Consider the following 18,403-nt stretch of genomic DNA (forward strand, 5'->3'; position numbering starts at 1 on the left):
ACTGCAACAGGCTGCCCAGAGAAGTGGTGGAGTCACCATCCCTTGAGGTATTTAAAAGACATGTAGATATGGTGCTTAGGGACATGGTTTAGTGGTGGACTTGGCAGTGCTGGGTTAACGGTTAGACTTGATGATCTTAAAGGTCTTTTCAAACCTAAACAATTCTATGATTCTGTGATTTTATTATTCTATTGAAACATTTTTCTTCAATTTTTCAGTTGTCCTGCTGAACTTTCTATTCATTTCCTGTCATATAACTGGAGCTATACTCCATACTCGGCAAGGAGGATTACCAGGGAAAGCAGTGAAGAAAAATTAAAATGAAAACCTTTGTATCTCTTCTGCTGAAGAAAACTGTGGAATGCGTAGGGAGAGATTTATACAATGAAACTAAGTGTCTGCTCAGTAATCAGCTGAAGCAGGGGCATGCAGTAGAACATCTTTGTCTACAGTGTCTAGCCAAGGAACTGCAAATTATAATGATTTACAAAAGCCAAGCGGGTATTAAGCTCCTCTAATTGGATTTTTATAGTTCAACTTATTCTCTGTGGTTTACAAAATCATTAGTTTTGAAGAACCTTCCTTTTAGGGAAACACTGTCTCCAATCTGGAATTCATCTCACCTGTTTTAGACATCTGTAGTGTGGATTTTGGTATCTGAACTAACCAGTTTAACAGTTAAAGGGAAGAAACAGGCCCTTCCATGTGTTTTTTACTTTAATGCAAAGGAACTGTCTGGCCACACATCTCCAGAATATTATGTATGTGGTCCTAGAAGACTGCTAAGCTTTCTGTACTTTAGAGAGGGATAAAGTAAGAGGAATAATATTTGCATAAGGAAAAAAGAGCTTTTGAGAACACAGTGAAGTTTACACTGCTGCAGGTTAACTGTATGATGGTTGCAGGGACACCTGAGCTAGTTATGTGCAGACAACTTGGATTCAGAAGCGACTTCAAAGCTGAATAGAGCCTGCAAGTTCTGCACTGAATATGTTTGATTGCTTTTTGTGCCACATTCCTGAACCTATGAAAACTGGAGAGCACACTGCAAAAGCTTGATTTCAGTCACTGTGGATTCAGCAGGTCTTAAAGTCCTGCTCTGTAGCAGTCATGACACTGAGGTGTGTCAGCACCATTTGAAGTACTCCTCATTCTGTGAGAGCTTTTCAGTTGGGTATGATGCTATGCAGTGCCCAACATCAGTAAAGACAACTTTCTTGGACTGTGAACTCCCAGGGAAAGATTGCCTAGCAATTCCATAAAAAAAAAATATCCATCATTAAAGCTGCGGTAAGGTAAATAATCCCTAAATGTTAAAATGAAACTATTTTCCAATTCTCAGTTTTAAAACTCCTATTTTGATGGAAATTAGAAAGAACAAAGCATAAAGTCCTGTGATACACTTTCTAAAATGACCTCATTCTTGCTGGTACCAAGCTTTTTGGTCCAGTAGCTTAACTCCTTATTTCAAACACCAGAGGTTCTGCTTGTGGTGAAAGGTGCTGAAATCCCATTAGAAAAATAACTGCATCAGCATATTGATTCTTCTCCTTTCATAATAGGAACAGAATGATTGCTTTCTACTTTTCATTATTTTTTAAAATTATTTAAAATCTTTTTAAAAAGCAAGATGTAAATTTCATAACAAAACTCAAGTACCAAACAATAGAAATCAACTTTTGCAAAAAATTTTAAGAGAATTCTAAAATTCTGAGTTTAAAAAAATATAGTTTACTGTAAAAAAAAGTAACAGCTGCAACTTTCATAAATAGTCTTGGTCAGTCCAGTTTTTCACCTATAATTTTGGAATTCTGTTTGTTGCTGGCTTTTCTCTTGTTTTTGCAGAGGAGAGGGGAGCTCATCATCTTGAGTGGGACTCCATAGATGCTTTTTTTTGATAAATTATGATCACAAAACAGCATTAAGCCATGAAGTTATCTGATATAAAAACAAGGATAGTAACTTCTGCAGGATGAAAAAAACATTAGATGCCAAGAACCGAACTTACAAACCACTTCATCAAGGTACTTTAAATGATCCCTATATAACATGATAGGGTGATACAGGCCTGCATTTTGGTAGCTGTGAAAGGGTCTCAGGTACCCAAATACAGTTCCTTATGTTTTTTTGATAAGCTCACTGCTAATATGAGAAAATGTGAGCATGCAACAAGTGAATTGTCTCTACGATAAAACTTATCATCCAGCCTTGCTGCATTTTTCCATCACCACTTCCTCTTTTAATTCTTATAAAAGAAAGTTGTTTGCAAGCAGGACAGATTCCTGAACAGTATGGGAATTAAACTTAACTTACTGAAGAAAAATGGTGACAAAAATGTCAGGGTTTCAGGTTCACTGCTATTGTTTAATAAAACTCATAAACTATGCAGAAAATAAAAAATAACAAAAAAACCCCTAATAAAACTAATAAAACAATGTAGAAAACACAGGAATATTGATGGCATGGAAAGTACTTTAAATGTATGCGTGTCTATATGACTAAGACTATTACAGCCTATATCAGGTCTCTTCCTAAGTGTATGTACAAGTTTCTGACTCTGACTTGAATCAGTTAAATTATGGAGTTCCTCTTCCTGACTATCCATACAATTGTACTAGTGTGGCTCCGAAAGTATAAACCACCATAATTACACACCTTACTGTATTAAAAAGAATTTTTCATAATAAACTTAAAAGAATATAAATAAATGTGGATAATGTATACTTTTAGAAAATACACATTAAAAGTAAGCTTTTCAGTCTTTAAATATACATGACAAAAAGCAGATCCATAAATAACAAATGACTGGACATTTGAGTTTTCCAGATTACTTAAGTGCTATATCTCTATGGGACTTGAAAGGATGTGTTAATATTCAGTTCCTCAATCAAATAATCAGAGGAAAAACATAAAGCTGAACCAATTTATATATATTTTTCATTTTAAGTATCACTGTCCCAGGAAATAAAAACAGCACTGACATATGTTCTTTTGATAGATGAGTTTTAGTATTAATGTAATGCAAATTAGTTTTGCCTTCAGCAATGATGGAGATACCAAAGCTTCCATTTAAAGAAAGACGACTTATGCAGGTATTTACATGAATTTCATTAGCATTCCATTATGTGTATGTGACAACTATATTAGTATTATTTTGAGAACTGAAATACTGTGGCTGTATCAAGTTTTAGCATGTTGATCTGCGCTGTCATATAAATTAATAGTGATATTATCAGGAAGACAGATGAGGATCCTTCATCAACAGGAAATTATAGCTCAGAGAGCATGCATCAGTAATTTTAATATTAATGATGGAATATTTTTTTCTTTTATGTTTGTGAAGGGTTTGGGTGGCATCATGGGACTCCACTGCTTCAAGCCCAGCAATTAGGGCTCTGCTGTCAAATGCACAACAGCTCAGGCCTTTGCATCCGAGAAAGCCTAAGCAAACCTGCCACCCAGTGACTTGAACTCAGAACTGCCACAGCGATGGAAGCTATAGGCAGGAGAAAATCCCTTTGCTTGCGCAAGAAAGAGGAAAAACCTTCAGTGCAAGAATATGATAACGAATGAAACAGAAATACAGAAAGTGCACATTTCTCTTAATTACACCCTGCATAAATCTTTGTGTTGGATTCGTTGAATTTGTTAAAAATTCTGCATTTGTTGTTACTTAAGTGCTGAATAACCAAGTAACAACAAATCACAGTTCCAGACTTCAGATGCAATCCTACTGTCCCCTCTGTCCTGGGTGAGGAAGACTGAACTGCCCGTGGAAGAGGAACAGAGATTATCTGACTTGCTTTGCATTTGAAAGCCCAGAAATAAGGCTTAGCAATGCAAACCAAGAAGCCGCCCCTGCTAAAATAATTTCTACCAGTATTGATCAGTTGCAAAGGGAACATAACAAACCAAGAAATACCCTTCAGGAAGATAAGAGTTACACACTGACAAATAAATTAATTGATCTTTGGATCTAATCTACTTAATGTTAACTGTGTAAGTGAATTAAAAGTTAGTTGCTCTTAACCTACTTCTGCATCCTGTGGAGTATCCATCTCTATAATCTATTGAATGAGGAAATCTTCCAGCACAAGATTCAACACCCACATGAAGTGAACCACCTCTTTCTCTTTCTCTGCAGACCACAGAAGGTCTGTAGAGACCAAGCTAGCCTAGCAAAAGTAGGTCAATCTGGTTTTGAAATCAAGCACTTTATTGAAGTGTCTAAACATTGTTGAGTGAATAAAAATTTAGGGTTCAGAGATCCAGGACCACTGGGTATCTGGAAGATGAAACAGGTGGCTGGGAACCTAGATATTAAGTCAGTCTTCACAGTGAATTACACCTTACACACTTGCTGTGGCCCTTATTTGGCCCTAGATTTGTTCACTTGGAGTGCTTTGCTACAAAGTACCCTAAAATTTGGATTACATTTCAGAATTAATTTCACCTAAAAGAAAAAAAAATCCAATTTCCTTCTATCTTCATTATTAGAAGTAAAACCCAAAAGCGTGCGTCAGTGATATAAAAACTTATGTTCAACACATCACCAACAGATGGAGAAAGTTCAGGTTCCTTTTTCTTGCATTACATGGTATTGCATTACCAAGTCCTCTGGTAAAGGCATTTTTGCCTTCCACTCCAAAATCACTGATTCATAAAAATTTTCAGCCTGATTTTCTGTTTCATGGAACACAATTTCTTTTGTCAGGAAGCTAAAAGCATTCAACCAAATAAAATCTGACAAAGGCAGAGTGGTTTTATTTGCTCTTTTACAAGGAATACATACAATGGGGCTTTAATCTTTAAGCTCTTATTTTGACTGATACTTAGACTCATTCCACCCTTTAAGGACAAACCCATGCCATTAGGAGGCAATTCAACTCTTTCAAGGTACTCCTATGCACTGATTAGTATGGAAGAGCAAATACAAACCTATCAAAAGTGTGGCTTAATAGCCACATGCAGGAAATGTCTTGAAAGATGCCAGTGTACTAGTCAAGACCTACATATTTTGTAATTCCTGAGGCAACACAAAATACACGACAAACTGCTTAATACCCCACTACCGAGTTTGGACATAAGACTTTTGGGAGATTTATTGCAGAAAGGGCTTTATGCCTTTGGGTTTCAATATTTTTCAGCTGATCTTAGCATATTTCTACTGGTTTGTTGGTCAAAGACTTGTTTTTTCACTGGGAGTAGTGTGACTTCTTAGGGATGTTTACAACTCAGCAAATGAGCAGGCTGAGGCAACTCTGACCCCTCAAAAAGACTGGTTTGCTCCTAATCAGACTGAAATAGTTATGTTTGAAACATCTGCTCACATGGAGATAAACAGGTTTTGAAAAAGAGAGAAAAAGAATCTCTAGGTCCATGGAAAATCAAATAATATTGCCAGCCTAGGAGAAAGACTCTGCAGGAGTCCTACATGGTACATCATTTTGAACATGGGGCTGAAACTGAACATGTCCTCTGGTGTTCCTGGACATTACAGGTAGGATTAGCAACCTTTTCTCTCCACATCTGCAGTTCCTCTTGGGAGCACAAAAGAAGGGTATTTAAATTTGAGGAGGTTTGAACCATTTAAAGCCAAAACAACAGAATAAATCATACATACAGAATGGTGGGAGTGTTAGGTAAATCAGTGTGTGATTAGACGCAACAAGGAGGGATTTCTAATCGAGGTATTAGTTTTGAATAAGCCTGATAGAAGACTGTAAAAATATAACCATACATGCAAACAGGAAAGATCTATGATTCCTCTTTCTATGTGCCAAAAGGAGTGTCTTTGTATTAACTTGTTTAGCCTTCACACAAACTTTTCTTGCTCAGTGTTTACAGATTGTTAGACTCCTACCCACCATCTGGCCTGGTCTTGTGCCAAATTCCAGAAATGTTGATGAGAAAAACATGGGTAAGTAAAAGTGAATGCATGTGCACACTTTTTTGAGAGGATATGCACCCTGTTTACAATCAAACTATCTACTTACCAGCCATATTCACTCTTAATCAGAGTGGGATTTAACTGAGGTACCAAAATACTTACGTCAATTTAGATACCTGATTTCAGGTATCTACCTGCAAGTGTCTACATGTCTGTAAGGGGTCTAAATCATAATTTTGTTTTATGTTCTTAGCCTACTGCTTCTTTCTAGACCTGAATCAACACAATAGAAAATATAAAACAGAAAATACAGCTATTCAAAACAAAGAAAACTCGGCTTTCATGTATTAAATAAGGATCTATAGTATCTTACCATAACATTCCTTTCATAATGTTCATGCTCTTTCTCGAAATCTATTACAAAGCCATTTAGAGACCAAATAAATGTCAGGTCTAATGTGGGATCGTGGGATGCAATGCATTGCATGGTAGCATTCTCTCCAACGGTGACATCAACATTCAACGGAGCTAAAGTAATCCTTGTAGCTTCTGTGAAGTTAATGGCAAACATGGAAAATTCCAGTAAATAAATGTTTATCCAAACGTAAGCTCAGCTTACGAAATAACTGTTTGATTACACATTAAACCATTCCCTCAAACTCTAGTTCCATGTTATTCATGCAGCTACATTTCAAAGAACCAAACTAAAGAGAATGAAGGAAACCTTTTAAAACTGAAATGCCTAACTTCTGGTTAGCTGTCTTTTGAAAATGGCTGATTCAGTCTATAAATCAAATTATTGACTATTTAAAGCTATTTTTATTCATTGACTGTATCTCAGGAAGAGAGGAGACAGATGATGAATACTATGTGACGTGTTGCATTTCTTGTTTTAGTTATATTTCTTATGCTTTCAAACCTGTCTCTTTAACGAATGGTAAGTTCTACTCAGTTGTCAGGCTGAGTCAGATTTCCATTAGACTACTGCAGAGATTGAGATCTTAATTTATTTACTGAGAAACAATATAATGTATGCGTAACAAACTATGCAAATAGCTACACGTGGAAAGGAAGAGAAAATAATGCAACAAAAGGAAGAAAGCTGTATATCCCCCAGTAATGTCTCTCATTATTACAGAAAAGTAAAAAAAGGCAGAGGTCTCATGATAATTGCTAGAGCTCTTGGTACATGCATCAAACTCATATGACAAATTAGCAACATTGTTCTGGAAGGGACTCACTGGATTACCGAGACCTGTTCCTTTTTCTTTCAATTGTTATCATAAAACAAAAAGCCACAGAGTATCTTCCTTATGCCATGACATATAACGTCTTTCCCAACAATACGAAAGTGGGACTAGGGTACCAAAACCTGGAAGACGATTGCCATGAAAAAAGAGCTATTGCTACTAGTTAAGTTTGAGCATTCTCCAAGGAGCACACTATACTCCACCATATACAGGACAACAAAAAAACCTCAATATACCAAATATTACTTGTCAGTCTGCCTTGGAGAGAAACCTTCCCCCAGATACTACTCTAGTAATCCCAAATTTGCTTTACACTGAGACTATGAGGATGGCACAACTACTGGCTTTTGCAGAATGGAGCATCTCATAGTATATTGGAGCAAGCTGTTAACATCTGATCTCTCAAGTCTTTGCTGTGGACACATGCTTTGGATACCTGCTCCATTCTAGCATTGTGCCTGTATGTTCAGCATTTGGTTCTACCATCAGTGATTTTCTAAATGTTTACATAAAGTACTCTATCAGTCTGAGAAGTTGCTGAAGAAGAATGGTCCAGGGGCAGTGAACAAACAATCGTGTGGGAAAAACCATCAGACTTTGCAGTGCCTGTCAACTTCACATTTAACTTTCTAATCTCCTGTAGTCATGCACAATGTCTGAGAAGTTTTATGGGCCACACAAAATGCTTGGGAATACCATTTTCAAAGCATTCTTTGTCAACCCTCATCATTGTCCATAATGTGAAAATAATTTTGAAATATGTCAGCTGACCCTTCTGTGGTGCAAGGGAGATGTCTTAGTCTTTTGGTTCTGCTTTTTAGACGAATTAGAGCAGAATTCTCCAAAAATTTAAAATTCTTTATACCTAGTTTATAAGGTTTATGAACATACGGTTTAAGTGTTTCGCTGTGCAAATTTAGTATGCAAATATTCTTCCTGATTTTAGAAGATATAACTGTTAAGGGACGTGATATTTATTTACATAATCTTTCAAAATAATTAAATGCCTGAGGGTAATATTAAGACATATGAAACTGCAGATGATAAAAATTAACTGCAAACATTGAAAAAATCTGATTGATCAAAATAAAGTCTTACAATTCATTTGGTAAAATGAATTTGTTATAAATCAGCTAGAAAAATGCTTTCATATCATCTGATGATACAGATTAATTCTTACATTAGTACATCAATATTGTGGCATTGAGCTGTCACATCCAGCATGATTTCTGGAACAGATTAAAAAATGTATTTGATAAATGACTCTTCTACTATCACTGATAATTGATACACACAGCTGTTCATGAATGTCATCTTTCCTGTTTGTATTCTACAACTATTTATTTATTTGACATCAGATTTAAAATACGCAATTAAGGCTATCAGTACTCAACAAATAAATACTAATGCCCATAAAGGAAGGGAATTTAGTAGTGCAATCATATGCCTATATGACCCTATCTCGCAAATTTAATGCACGTTTCTTTAAGTGCAATGCTCTCTCAAACTTGCTTACACCAATTAAAAAAAAAAAAAAGGAAAAAAAAAAAGAAAGAAAAAAAAAGAAAAACTAAAGGTTGGTAAGAGTTTCTCTGTTTAAGTCATGGCCCCAGAATCACATGTTAGCCTGAGCACTAAGCTACCAAATTGAATAAATGCATTAAAATGTGTCAAATTAATGGGCCAGACTTAATAATCTCTTATGGAAAAATCAACCCTGAAAATTGAGATACAGCCTCAGAACTGGTGCAAATATACCAGGTTTCTACTGAGCAATATGCTTTAAAAGCATCAATTCACTGTTTAATGAACAAATAAATTAGAAAGAAAAGACATAAAATACCTTGCAAAAGTAGTGCAATGCTGGAGCAAAAATAAGTGTTTCTGAATTAAGGGATTCTACCTGAAACCAACGAATGCAATTTAGAGGTTTACCTGTCATTTCCAGAACACCAGTGCTATTAGCTTTTCCTCGGTTATTTTCTGCAAAACAGGTGTAGCGACCTTCATCTAGTTTTGTGATATTGATAATTTCCAGGCTTCCATCATCCCAGATACGTATGCTATTGAAAGTGCAAAAAAAAAACCCAACATGAAGAGAAATTAGGTTTTATATTAGAAAGCAATACTTTCAGTAGAATTGTAGCAAGTGAAAGAACAAACCACAAACATCTCTTGGAAGCTCGCATCTACCTACCACATTTATAACCACTACTACAGTAAAAAATACTTAAATACATGATTAGATGCCTCACACTGCTGGAGCAAGAGAATGTACTTTCATTCACTTGTAGTCATTCCAATATTTTTCTTACAGTTTTGTGATACAATGCAATTCTGAAATGTGAACAGCACCAAATGGACTGGTTGAAGTTGGATATCCTACTAGCTATTTGGATCCGCACTGCTAGTAACATTTTGGCATACTGTTTTCCTGAAATTACACATTCTCCTGCCCCTCGTATCTGCAAAAGTGAGAAATAGCCTACAGCATAAACAGGAACATAAGGCAGCATTTTTAGGACTCACGGTGTCCACTAACAGTCAATACTAACCGGCTCCCATTTACAAGCAATTCTGTTCCTTTGCTCCAGGAGAATTTTGGCTTAGGAGCAGCTTTAGGCTTGCATTCAATGATTACACGGCCACCTTTAGCTGCTAGGATTTTCTTCTTCATCGGGTTCAGTTCAAAAGTAGGAGGTGAAGCTGAAAGCAAAAATTAATGGGAGTATTGCTGTTAATGTTTTTGTCAGAAAATACAATTGTTTGGGACATGAAATAAATGACAGAACTATTGACTTGTATGTGAACGGCCATTGTTCAGACTAGTGAGAGAAATTGTAATGATACACAGATGTGCTGAGGAATAGATGGTGATCTAAAAGAAAGGAAAAATCAAGTTCTATGCTGTGTTACACTAGAGGTTTCCTTCTGTTGATTTCTGAACTTCCAAGTTTAATCTAACAAGATCAAAGTCCACTGAAATCAACGGTTCCTCCCTTTCAAAGGCCTTTTGATCAGTTCTAATAAAATATAGATTCCTGGAGACCAGTTTCTGTAAAAAATGCCTCACTCAATCACACTTTCAAAGAATAGATCGATTTACTTTTCAGTGGTTTTAGCCTGCCTCTAACAACTTTAAGGTTGTGCCCTGCTTCCTCTTTGTAGTTTTCTGTTTGGCCGACTGGCCTCAGGTGCACTCTCAGATGTACAAGAGTAATGAGCCGTGACTGTAGCATGCACCACACTTACGTATCTTTGCTTACTAATTTTCTCTTTATTTGTAAGCAAATAAAAGGAAAAATGCTTTCAATTACTTTGCATCTTGGGATGACATCATTTTAAATCACGTCAGCAAGTGTGTGCACAGCTTGAGGATTTAGGGCTATAAGTTAATTACAGCAGTACAGAGAAAAACTCTGATAAATACCCACATTTTACAAACACTGAATTTGAAAATGTGCATGCAAAAGGTGCTCATTTCTGGGTAATTCAGGCTGGTAGTGAGTACATAGCAACGGAAGAACAGCGAAGGATGAAGTATTGTTCTGCAGTGGGTTGGGGAAGCCAAGACAGTTTAACTCTTGGGAAAGTCTGAATGCAAGCATGAGATGGAAACAACTCAGGCTAAGTACTGCAGGGAAATATCCTAGGAAAGCCCTGTCATGCAGCCAGTGTGTCTGCTCTAATGACATCAGCAAAAATGTCAGAAATTGTTTTAAGCCTGATCATTCTGGATCTGAAAGTCAAACATTCAAAAGGATGCTCCTCAGGAAAACACAACAGATTAATAACTACATCCAGCCATCAAATGGAATAGCGAATATTGCACACCAACATTGCAGCTGGTTGTAATGAGTTGGAGAAGGTGAAAGCAAAGGGGAGGGTGAAGAGGAAGAGCTTTAAAGACTAGTGACTGACAACATGATTTCTAAACAAGCCAATTTTGCCTCACAGACGAGTGAGTGTAGGTGAGCTAAAATGAAAATGCTTCTCAACCAGTTTTGCAAGCTTGAGAGGGTAGTCAGCAACTGTACATGCTGCATACAATTTCTGTGCTATCGAGTCCTCTGAGGGGTAACAGCAGCAAGCAAACATCAGAAATAATACAGAAAATATTCCCCATAAATTAGTAACTTGGCTCCTCAAGTTGTTGCCAAAACCCAGCTAGACAGCTCAAATACAGCCTATCTCATCTAGATTGAGTGAGGTGCCTTAGTTTTATCCTCACAGGAATCTGATAACAAACAGTGCTTGCAAATATGACTGCTATTTTACTCAACGCTGAAATAGTAAATAGAGCAAATAATCCCACTGACCCACAATCTTCAGTTCAGCATTTGAATAAATAATTCCATGCGTGTTTTCTGCTATACATTGGTACATGCCGGCATCGTCAAAGCTCAGACTTTGTATTCTTAGTTCACCTTTCCGGAACTAAAACACAGAATCAATAAGACAAGATATTCATATAGACTATGTATACTGAGGAATTCACACCCATCCGCATTTCTTTTTTTTACCGACAGTATTCAGAAGAGTCCCTCACATAACATTTAGGCATCAATGAGTTTTTATTTTATCCATGTTACATTTCAGTCTTTGTGAGAATGTGTTCACCTTCTTTTTTTAAAATAAGGTTCAGTGTCGATCAGTATTTTTTCTGGAAAAGTCCCAGCTGAGTGGCACTAGACACATCCTATCTTCAGTCCCCTTTTATCATACCAGTGCAAAATACTGGTTCAGAAATAAGAAACAAGAAATGAAATTAATTTTATGCACACAAGCTTTGTTAAGCCATGCTCACTGTTCAGTACATTCCATTGTATGTACATTGGTTTACAACAGTAAAAGGTCAAGGCAAGCCCCAATGAAGTAGGAGTTTCTCAGAAGATCCCTCTGGGAGGTAGTATAAACTATTTACTATTACTTTGTTTTAATATAAAAACCCATAGTAAATAAAAATAAAGTACTTTATCTATTTCTAAAAAACTGTATAAAAATGCACAAAGTGCAGTGGGGTATTTTGTAAATTACAAATAGATGTCAATCTGTTTTTGAAAGAGCATGATAATAAATTAAATTTTCCTGTGAAAATCAAACTGAAAAGCTTTAATCTTTGTATATAAGTCAACTGGAGTGCAGGAAGCAGTGGAAGATTAAAAGGATACTATTTATCTGATAAAAGAGTAAAGGAAACATAGTCCCTGTACCATTTTATTTAAAACATATATAAAAACACTTACATCAGATTTCCACAAGGAATCTTTGTTTTATGCTAAATGAAATACCTAATTAAAAATTATCTGATTTAGAAACAAGGTAAATTTTCAAGGCATTTTAAATATTTTTGCTATTTTCCATTTAGAAACAACCTCATAATATTAACACACACAGCAGAAACTTCTAGAGTACCACTGGAGAATTAGACATTGCTTTCTGCAATCCAGAATGGAAATTTTGTCAGTGAAAGCCAAGTGCAGTGGGGAACATCAAACAATTCTCTTGTTAAATTGCTTGTTTGTAATAACTACCAAAGCCAGAAAACAGCATTGTTTTTCCTGGTTTAAGCTACCTCCACACGGCAGATGGTGATATGCCTGTTCTTCCTCCAACCTCCCACATTCTTCTTAAGATATACAGCCAAAACAACGCTGCCTCGTCTTTTTTCTTTGCTTGCCAAGGTCAGTATCACCACAGCTCAACAGAGGCTGTGTAACATTATGCCCTTTTCTCTCCTCTTTGTTCTTGAATGGCTCATCATAGAGTATAAGCAACAGATTTTAAATATGTTGTTGAAATGGCTTGACAAAAAATCTAGTTCATTTACACAAACTATCCAATGTAATAAGCTTAAAATTATCAAATCGTACTTATTTAAACTTCACATCACCTAAAATAATGGAATTCTGCAATATGCTGCAGCTAGAAAAATGTGGAAAAGTATATGATACAGGAACACCACTGGTAATTAAAAAATTACACTTTCTTCTCTTGTCTTACATTTTTAAAGTACTCATGTTTAATGTGGTAAAAAAGGATTATTTCTAGAGAGAAGCTGACAACATTTTTTATCCAGAGAGAAAAAAACAGCATTTACTTAAAAAGGCCTGGAGAAAAAGATACATCCACCTCCCAAACATGTAGTCAAGAGACAAGTTCATAATTCAGAACTGAGTATTAAATAGCTTGAAAAAATGCATTTTAAAACAGAAGATTGAGATAAAACTATAAAAAATAGGTTTTAATGCCTAATGCAAGTGGAATTGGCAAATATTTGTATCATTATGGTTCATTTTCTTTTAACCATTTAATAATGCACACTTCAAAAAATCATTTCCATCAGCTAACCAATCAATCCTGTGTTATCTATGGCAATATACTTACCGAGGCACCATTTTTCAACCACCGAATTGTTGGAATAGGTTTGCCTGTAGCTACACAAGGCCAGTATAGGTCACTGCCTATATCCTTCTCTGTGTCATTGATATGCTCTACCCACTCAGGAGAGGCTGAAGAACAAAAAAAATGATGCCTTGTAAATATAGGAGATACATATTTAATTAGCATTATGTTGTATTAATTCCACTGCTTTTTCCATGACACTTAACAGGCAACACAAAGAAATTATGGTAATTCAGCAACCCATCTGCACAAGAAAGAAGTGAAGATGTTTTTGCCTGACCACGTAGACTCAAAAAATCTTCAAACTGTTTTTTATACGAAGGAAGTATGAAGTTGAAATAATGGTTCATGAACATCCAAAGATATGAAGTGTTACCACCTACACTAGCCTGTAGTTTATACAATGTGGAAATTACTCAGTAACACCATAAAAATGACAGTTACATGACATGAAATTGTGCAAAACCACATATGTACTGAAAGGGTCTCCAAGAAAATGCTCTCTTCGTCCAGAGAAAATATTAAAGAAATTAATATTGAAAATGTCCCAGAATTTTTGCTTTTGCTAAGCAAATGAACCCATTTATTAGATTTACCTCTTACAAGAAGTCACAACCTTTCCACACCAATTCTGAATTTATCCCGCTGAAGTTCAAGGACTTAACTAAGGATCTTAATTCTATATAGTCAATTAAAAGAGACAAATCTTCTGAAGGTAATTCAGATGTTATGTATGACTTTTTCATGCCACAATTTCTTTGGCTGTAAGTCTCAGTTAAGGACTCAGTTACTTGGGATGGTTCCACTATGAGCAGTAAGGTACAATTTTTTGGTTCCCTCATTTAACCAGATGCATGAAGAGAAGGGACAGAGGGTGGAGAAATAAAGAATTGAGTGTAGCTTATAAGAAAGAGAGCTAAGACAATTAGAAAAGACAAACAACATGAGGAAACAAGAAAGCATACCAAACCTAATGGCCTATTTTTTTTCCTGGAAGGTCTTTCATTTCAAGTACTCTGAATTTATTTTATTTTCATTATGCATAATTACATTAACACATATTATTGTCAAGGTGTATATACAGCTATCATAACCAGGCAAACTGTGTAGCGAGTAGTTTTCAAATGTTATACCTGGCATTCAACGCATGAGTTTTGATTTTACTCTATTAACTTGAACAGCAGCATGTCAGGATGATGCTATGAGTCAGCAGTGACATTAAAGTGTGAAAACACAGATACTTCCAGTGTAAGTAAAAGCAACATAGACCATGAAGAATAAAACCGTTCTACTTACCTTGTACGTAAACTCTGGCTTGATGCTTATCTTTTCCTTTATAGTTTTCAGCTTCACACTCATAAAGTCCTTCATCTTCATACTGAATATTGAAGATCTTAAGAACTGCACCAGACATGCTTATCTCAGCAGTGGCTGGCATGGGTTCAAGGTATTTACTCCATCTGAGTTCAGGAACCGGACTTGAAAAGGTACAGTAAAGTACAAATCAGCATGTTCAAGAACTGGCTGTTAAACTGGAGACTACAAAAAAGTGTTTGATGATGAAACATGCATTTTCATTCCCTGAAATATGAAAGCAAACAGTCCTCTACAATAACTTTAAAACACACTTACTTCCCAAGAGCAAAACACTCCAGTGTTACGTTTTGCCCTAGGAGAGCATACGTGTCCTTGAACTTCACCTTGATATCAGCAGGATACACTTTTGCACCTAACATAAAAAAAAGATTCTCAGAAAAGGAGGCATGGCAGAAAGGAATACAGCTGTTTAAACTTCCACAGTTCAAGAAAGCTGTTTTTAAATTTCCAGACGAAATTCTTCTTTACAGTGAATAGCCTGGCCATCCACGAACTCTGATTTCACAATGAACTTCTAATAGTAAAACAGAATTGTTTTACTCAGCAACTAGCTATCTTTCTCTGGATGGTAATGCCTATTGTTTTTTAGAGCACAATGCCTTAACATAAACTCATTTACTTGCATTTGAAGTGTGATGATGCACTTGTGTGTGTGTATATAAAAAAGCCCAAGTCTCTATCTTCCACAGAATCTTTTACTAGATAGAATATTTGGAATTATTGTGAATTTAAGCTCAGTATTATCTTAGCAAGGGTATGAAGGTGCTAGATTCAGCAAATCTACAACTTAATGAGGGCACAGGGATGGAGACGTAATCAAGTCTACCTACTGGTGATCCCTGCAGGACTCCTCTTGCAGTTCTTCTAGATGAAGATCTCAGTGTGAGTATTGATCATGGAAAATTTGGACAAAGATCACTGATTTGTAATTACGCAAATTCACTCACAGTTCTTCACTATAATATGGGAAATGTAACAGATAAAAGGGTCACTGAAATCTTGATGATCAGTTTATGAGACTCTAGTGACTGACAGCCTGAAGTGGCAAAAGGGAAATCTGTTACCATTTGGAAAACATGTAGTTTTCACAAAGAAATGGCAGAGAATAATCTAGTAACACAAAGGCACATAGATTTGCCGTGTGACACAAAGCCCTTAGGCCACTGTTGGATAGAAAATTTCAGCAGGTGAAAAGGATTTTCCATTTTCAGGGGTGATTTCCTGGGGAAAAAAAATTAACTCCTGAAGCTGTTTATCAACTTTTACATAAAGCTTCTGCTTTACAGCCATACCCCTTTGAACCAATGCCATGACCAGAAATAATATTCAGGGGTTTGGGAGAAGTACAAGGGCTTGTCACAGAAAAACAATGGGGACTCCAGGGGTAAGAACTCTGTTCCCAGTGATATGAAAGGAAATTAGTGAATGAATCTGGGGAGATTTCCTCCACAGAGTGATGGATGTGGATGGGAATTATTTGGACCTCTGGATATGGAAAACTAAATAATATTGTGGAGTAGCCACAATAACTTGCAATGTAATTCTCTTCTCAGAGCTGAAAGTAGTTATGAATGAGCAAAACTGAAAATACAAACAGAACACTGCACATACATAGTACTTCCAATAAATACTTACGATCAGACTGTGGAATAAGTGGAATAAATTTACTGAATACACTCTTCGTTATTGAAGGGCTGGACACAAAACATGAATAATTGCCCTTATCTGATGCTTCTACATTTGCAATGTAGAGATTGCCGTTCGTCTGTGACACAAATCGTCGCTTGTCCAAAGCAATGAATACTGGGAACTCATTTAGAAGCCAGCGGTAACTGAGATCATCTGGAGGAAAATATTTTCTAGTCAATATTATAAAACAATACTATCAGCTACTTAGGCCACGGAATACTGTCTGCACATAAATTACTTCAGTCTGATTTCCAGCTTATAGATCTTTTCTTCGGGAGAGGCAGCTATCTGAGAGAGAATATATGTGTCTCAGTAGCCAGCTAATACCTGTCTACACTGAACATTGGGGTGCTGCTGCCATGAACTGGGGACCCAGTCACAGCATGAACAGCTCGCCTTGGGCACAGCTTTCCCACAGGAACCAGAGTGGGACAGGATGAAATGGTCTTGACCTCATGCAGCTGAGAAGCCAGGAAGCCCTCACCAGTCTTGTGATTTAGACAAAACCTTAGAATATTTCAACTAGCAACACATCTCAGTTCTTCAGTTCCTTGCAATACTTAGACACAAAGTATGAAAAATAAAATGTTATCCCATTTTACTAGGTTAAAGAGATGCTAACAGCCAAATTCAGTCTTCACAATGGAACTGCAGATGCCTGAGGTTATGGGCATAATCCCTGCAGAGCTCTTGAGTAGCTAATGATGAGAAAAAGGCACTTCCAGAGCATAAACCACCTAATCTCTGACATTCTTGGAGTGCCTACTGCTGTTCCATGATTTTAACAAGACCCCATGATCATTTCTGTTGAGGTGACTTCATTAGATGGAATGAATCCGGGCCCTGTCCAAGGCCAGCAGAAAGTCTGGGATGACACAGTGACGTACTCAGGTCTTTTGAATGGTAGGCCAAGTCTCCCCTCCATTATCCAGATTAGTCTGAGTAACTTTATTTTAGTGTCAAAATCTATATGCAAATTCAACAATATTCTTTACGTATGGTCAGCTACAAGTATATATAAAAAATGGAAACCTAAACTAAAAGGTGATTCTCAAGCTGTATAAAAGTACCTGTTTAAGTTAACTTCAAGGGAACTTGTAAAATATTAATTTGTCTTCTACTCTTCAGCAGTTGAAAATGAAGTACTTTGAGCTGAATTACCTGGGTAGTGGTAAGGGGGCTCACAAAGAAGCACTGCTCCAACACCTTCTCGCACTTTAACTTCATAGCGTTCCTCAGGTGGAAAGGGATCCAGATCTAGTTAAAAAAAAAAAAAAAAGCAGGGGAGGAAAACTGGGGTTTTCACTACAGTATTTATTGTTGTTGTTATTTTCATTAATTAATCTATTTACTTAATTATTTTCAGCTCTGTAGAGATTAATACAGAAATACAATGATCTATGGCAGAAGTAACAACCTGGGTTTCTATTCATTCTAGAAAATACACTTGGTAAAACATAGACTTAAGACCAGATCAACTACAATGTGATCCACCAACTCATTAGAGCCTCTGAGTTTTCTTGATATATGTGGTCCCACAGTCTTTTAACTACCAGTAGAAAGCAGAACTTTTCACTTCATCTCTGATCTTACACAGTAAGGAGTGAATTCTGCTTATGGAGGCTGCTGGAAGACAAGAGGGGCACTAAACAATGTCAGGATTAAAGGGCACACAGGGCTTTGTGAATGGTCACCAGTAAGAGTGGATTCTTTTTTTGGTGGATTCCTTTTTTTTTTTTCTTCTCTCTGATGAGAAAATATATCCAGCAACAAAAAAGCATCTTAAGTCAAA

General features: G+C 36.4%; 1 protein-coding gene across 1 annotated transcript in view; it reads right to left on the reverse strand.

Annotated features, from left to right (window-relative positions):
- The window catches only part of CNTN1 (contactin 1), a 244,415-nt gene that overhangs the window by 58,714 nt on the left and 167,298 nt on the right, over positions 1-18,403 (reverse strand). Inside the window, exons 7-15 of the mRNA XM_037390093.1 lie at positions 17,773-17,868; positions 16,558-16,764; positions 15,178-15,274; positions 14,842-15,023; positions 13,528-13,652; positions 11,460-11,577; positions 9,696-9,846; positions 9,076-9,203; positions 6,264-6,439 (exon numbers count right to left, since the gene is read on the reverse strand). Of these exons, the coding sequence (XP_037245990.1) occupies positions 6,264-6,439; positions 9,076-9,203; positions 9,696-9,846; positions 11,460-11,577; positions 13,528-13,652; positions 14,842-15,023; positions 15,178-15,274; positions 16,558-16,764; positions 17,773-17,868 (1,280 nt within the window). The remainder of the gene's footprint in view (positions 1-6,263; positions 6,440-9,075; positions 9,204-9,695; positions 9,847-11,459; positions 11,578-13,527; positions 13,653-14,841; positions 15,024-15,177; positions 15,275-16,557; positions 16,765-17,772; positions 17,869-18,403) is intronic.

Source organism: Falco rusticolus, chromosome 5, assembly GCF_015220075.1.
Source record: "Falco rusticolus isolate bFalRus1 chromosome 5, bFalRus1.pri, whole genome shotgun sequence".
NCBI classification, from domain to species: Eukaryota; Metazoa; Chordata; class Aves; order Falconiformes; family Falconidae; genus Falco; species Falco rusticolus.